This window comes from Trachymyrmex cornetzi, unplaced genomic scaffold (assembly GCF_001594075.2).
Source record: "Trachymyrmex cornetzi isolate Tcor2-1 unplaced genomic scaffold, Tcor1.1 scaffold958, whole genome shotgun sequence".
Lineage (NCBI taxonomy): Eukaryota > Metazoa > Arthropoda > Insecta > Hymenoptera > Formicidae > Trachymyrmex > Trachymyrmex cornetzi.
The window spans coordinates 86,999-92,202 of NW_017300309.1; the positions used below are offsets into that span (position 1 = coordinate 86,999).

Consider the following 5,204-nt stretch of genomic DNA (forward strand, 5'->3'; position numbering starts at 1 on the left):
TATCGGTGACCTTCCTCTAACTATTATTAAACAATATTAAGAATTTTTATTTTAGACCGCATATGTGAGAAAAACAATCAATACTAGAAATTTAAAAATGCCTATTACGGTCGAAGCTGGTAACTATTATTGTTGTGATGTAACTGTGACATTTTTTGCTATGGGGGTTAAATGATTCTAATTGGTTGTATTACTTTTTCGAGACTCCATTTTCTGAAATTCCGATCGTCATAGGAAGGCACCCTCTCAAAGCAAAATAAATAGCATTCTTTGTATTTTGGCCTTTCGACAATTTTGACATTATTTTAAGGAAACTTACCTTTAACTGTTGATCTTTTACAACATTACAATCTGTTTTTTATATTTATAAACTTACTTTAAATAATAATGTAATGATATCAAGTTTATATTTTACACACAAATTACGAGAGAAAAAAAGAAAGAGAGAAAGGGGAGGAGGGGGGGAAAGAGAGAGAATTACAAATGTTAAACAAAAGAATTTTCCTGATATTAGACATCATTAAATATTCTTACATTACTATTCTCTACATTTCTAATGTGGATTTTCAATTTGCCGCACTCTCATCGTTTGCAATACCTATATCAGCATGGCACGTGCAAGGCCTCGGAGTAAACAGTCGAAACAGTAAACGACAAAGTATACGTGTGGACACGTGAAATGCGTTCGGAGAAACGCTGTTAGCATTATACATATTTATATTATTCTCTTTTCGTCATTCATTAGACATAAAACAGGGATAGAATGACACAAATAACACTAATAGCGTCTCCCCAAACGCATCTTTGGAATTCCGTGCAATTCTACTTATTGTTAGTCGTTTCTATTTGTTTCATAATTGTGATTGCTTCAAGCATCACATACTAATCTAAGGGTGCTTTTCATTTGGTAACATAACAAAACAATACTTGACTTGTAATTACCAAATGGAAAAAGGACCCTAAATTAAATCTATAGTACGAATATATTCCAGAGTTCCTCAAGACTTATTGCCTCATATCTTTTCTATAGAGAATTACGGTGTCTCAGGAACAACATACACACGAATCTAATGTTTACTTATATCCTGGCTGATTTGACGTGGATTTTAACTACTGTAATGCAGGTAATGCATGTATATAAAAATCTCACGTTTAATTAAATGGTATTCTTAATTTTACGCCGTTTATATATAATATATATATATATATATATATATATGTATAAAATCGCGTGCGTGCGTGCGGTGTGTGTGTGTGTGTGTGGGTGTTTTACAACACCGTTACGTTTATGAACTTTTTATACAATGTTGAATAATAATCGATAATTTTTTTAAACCCGAAGAATTTAATTAACATTGTGAATACATATTTTATTATGTTACTAACGGTATTTCATTGTTAAAAAAATGTTAAAATTATTTTAAATTGCAAATCTTTGTCTTTATTTGTAACAAAATATTAGTTAAATAAATGCTCTTTACGATTTCAAATTGCAAATAATCAAATGTCTAATAATGTGTCGAGTTTGATTTTAAACTTCCTTTTCTCCTTTTTTTCTTTATTATTAATATAACAATTTTAATGTATTAGACACCGTACTGCGTGAAGTTATTTTAAATTTAATGAAGCGTTGCTTCTAGTTCATCATATTGTATTATAATATTAATTCCATCGCGCTTTGACTGCTCAAATTAGTTCACTATAAAGAGCAAGAGAAAAAAATGATAAGAAAGAAAAGAAATGTAAAGAAGAATATGTAAATTTATTCATTCTTAATTATTAATAAGTAAAAAGAATTGTTTATTTTTATACTGTGTGTTATATAACACACGAATGGTTATCTTCATCAGTGATAAGAGATGTAAAATTGATTCAAAAACTCTTTAATAATTTCGCCGCGTGTGATATTAATATTCGCTATATTATCAACAACTAATTTTTCACATTTTGTGCATCTATATACATTATACAATATAAATCAGTGTAGTTTTCAACATTAAAGCTCGTGTTCTGATTCCCATCCGGATGTTCTCAGAGTGTCATGTCATTCTTGTTTAACGTTCGGTAAATAACAAGGGTAGAGTGATATCTGGGTGGCACTCGAGTGGGAATCTGAACATAGCCAAACACGAAAAGGGAAAGAGGAAAAAATGAAGAGAAAGGGGAGGAGAGAGAGGGGGAGAGAGAGAGAAAGAGAGGGAGAGAGAGAGAGAGAGAGAAAGAGGGAATGGAAAGGTAGCAATAACACATTACTCTTTATTAATAGCTTAACGTAGAAATCAAATGAGCAGAATGCTAAAGGTTTTCTCGTCTATATCGGATCAATTGATGGTTGGGTGTGTCCCTGAATATCGTAGAAATTCCCATTGACTGCACCCTTCCAAATTGCACGCAATTAAAAGTCGCATTTTGTAATGCATTTTAATTTTAATGTTATAAATCTTCTTCATAAAAATTCTGGAAAATTATTCGATTGTTAAACAAAAATTGGCAAAAAATGGATGCACATAATCTGGGAATAATATTTAGATTAGTATCATCTGTCTGATAATGAATGTTCCTTTTATTAATACGATTTTATATCATTTCCAGGTATCCATGCAAACGGATATACCGACCTGCGTGATATTATTCTCGCTTCTTCATTACTTCCATTTGACAAATTTTTTCTGGATGTTCATCGAAGGTGAGTTAGAAATATGACAGATATGTTGTATCTACCTCTCACAAAATACAAAATATTGTTACACTGAACTACTATGAGAGAGGAAATATCGAGAGCATAAAAGCGTCGCTTGTATTACTCAAAAATTTAAAACTAATAATTTAGAAAAATATCCGCGCATGAGTGCTAAAGAATATTTTAAGTGTGCTTCAAATATTATTACGCGTTCATCCTTACTGTTTCATGTTTATAGGTCTATATCTGTACTTGTTGGTCGTGAAAACATTTACTGGTGATAATATCAAACTGAGACTCTGCTTAGTGATTGGCTGGGGTGAGTGAACTTAATGACTTTAAAATCGCGGGAAAGAAAAGAGTTTTCGGGTCGTCCACATAACAGCATTATGTTTTAAAAACTTTGTATTGATTATGTTTTAACATAATGATAATTAAACAAATAAATAATTAAACTAATAGATAAATAAATTCAGGTATCCCGGTGCTTGTGATAGCCATGTGGGGAATCGCCAAGTCGCTGGATCAGAAAATCATGAACCACATCATGAATCAACCTAACCAGGTATGAATTTAAATGAGAACGTCTCTCTGACGTTACCTGAATATGTATTTGACAGCGAATTTCCGTCTATCTGCGCGAAAAATCTTTCATTTCCTAATAGCGACGTGTAACAGGCTGATCAGACAGCGTTGACAATATATAAAATATCGAGCAAAATTTTAGTCACGTTTGCCTGTTAACGCCTTATCCAAATACTTGACAAGGGTAAAACACGTAAGAGAAAGACAGGAATGACATATAGAAAATATAAGATAGTTTCATATTATATCGACATATGTACGGGTACATCTGCACCGAACGTTCGATCCGGACAAATACTCGATACGCTTCAACAAGTTTAATTTTTTATCATTCGTCCGTGAAAAAAACTTTCCATTGCACCACACAGTAATGCATGTGTATAACAAGGATCGAAAGATTAATCGATAATTTTGATTTACTGAAAACTTTGTTTTTGTCATCACTCTCTTGGAATCGAACATGTGTATATTATGAACAAAAGGCTTCTCGAAACTACTGCAAAATTCTGCAGTAGTACAGTAATAACTTACCTCTTGTTTATAATTTTAAGCAAATTTTACTTAAACAAATTTACAATTTAAAATTTAGTTACAAAAATACTAAATAATAACATGCAGAATTGAGAATTTGCAAATATAAATATTTATATAACATGTTATTTTAAGACATGTTATACACAGAGAGAGAAATATTGGAAAACGTTTGTATAAATATTAAGACGTCCATAATATGTTCATATATGATGAGAGAATCGAATTTTCCTATCTCCTCTATCTTTATAATAATTACACGCACTTGTCGATCTCACAACATCATGCATTATAATTTATAATTATGAACTCGATGTTGGCAGGAAGTGGTACTTTGGAGACATTGCCCCTGGATGATACCGCATCCGTATGACTGGTTTTATCAAGCGTCTGCTGTAATAGTTCTAGCAGTGAACATGATATTCCTTTTCATGATTATGCAGGTGAGTACAACGCTTGAATTAATCTTGGAATTACCTGGCTACTTATATTTTTCGTTATAATCATTCATAGACTGAAAATTTATTCATTCTAATTACTCCTCTACTTTATATGTACATACATATGCGCGCGCGCGTGCGCGTGTGTGTGTGTGTTTACACATTTTTTTACATGTACACAGATTTAAATTATTATTTAGCAGTAGTCTTATTAAGCGTTGATGCGTTTACTTAGTTAGTAAAAAATGATGTCTTACAATATCAAGTGCAATAAAGAAAAATTAACACTATTTTCGATCATATTATTAACATCTTCTAAGAGGCCTGTGAGCCTCAATATTATTAAATTGCTCAATTTAATTTGTAATATTACTGCTCTAGTTCTGTTAGAATTGCATTTCAAGACTGAAAATTAGATTCGGCAGTTTGCAGGATTGAATATGTAGTATATATAAATTCACACGGATTTATTTAAACAATAAAGATCCAGCTTGACCTTTATTTCCGATTTTTGTTGTATCAACACTATTTTAATAAATACTATTGCGGGAAAAAATATCTACTTGCGCCAATTCAATTGATTTAATTACCTAGATGATAATTAGGCGATATGGATGTCAATTCTATTTCATCTAAGATGGGTGCTCTTTGTATTCGAAATAAAAATTATAAACAGTGCTAGGACTACAGACATTTCGATGTCCGAGGCAGAAATAATTCGCTCCTGAGTTGTAAAAAAATATAAGTATAGTAAAATTAGTGTGTATAATGTATATAATATATTAATATATGTATATACATTTTATATTTATATATAAAATATATAATTATATATATATATGTATATTATAGAAGAAAGTCGCCGATACTGACATAGGTCTCCTAAAGTGACGCCCCCTTATTTTTCGGAAACTAACTATTGCACTTTATTAATACTAATAAAATCATGATCTGTTTAGCTAATTAAA

General features: G+C 31.1%; 1 protein-coding gene across 1 annotated transcript in view; it reads left to right on the forward strand.

The window, feature by feature from the left end:
- The window catches only part of Dh44-R1 (Diuretic hormone 44 receptor 1), a 62,549-nt gene that overhangs the window by 50,764 nt on the left and 6,581 nt on the right, over nt 1–5,204 (forward strand). The window contains exons 5-9 of the mRNA XM_018521037.1: nt 1,031–1,124; nt 2,593–2,686; nt 2,919–2,999; nt 3,157–3,245; nt 4,120–4,239. Of these exons, the coding sequence (XP_018376539.1) occupies nt 1,031–1,124; nt 2,593–2,686; nt 2,919–2,999; nt 3,157–3,245; nt 4,120–4,239 (478 nt within the window). The remainder of the gene's footprint in view (nt 1–1,030; nt 1,125–2,592; nt 2,687–2,918; nt 3,000–3,156; nt 3,246–4,119; nt 4,240–5,204) is intronic.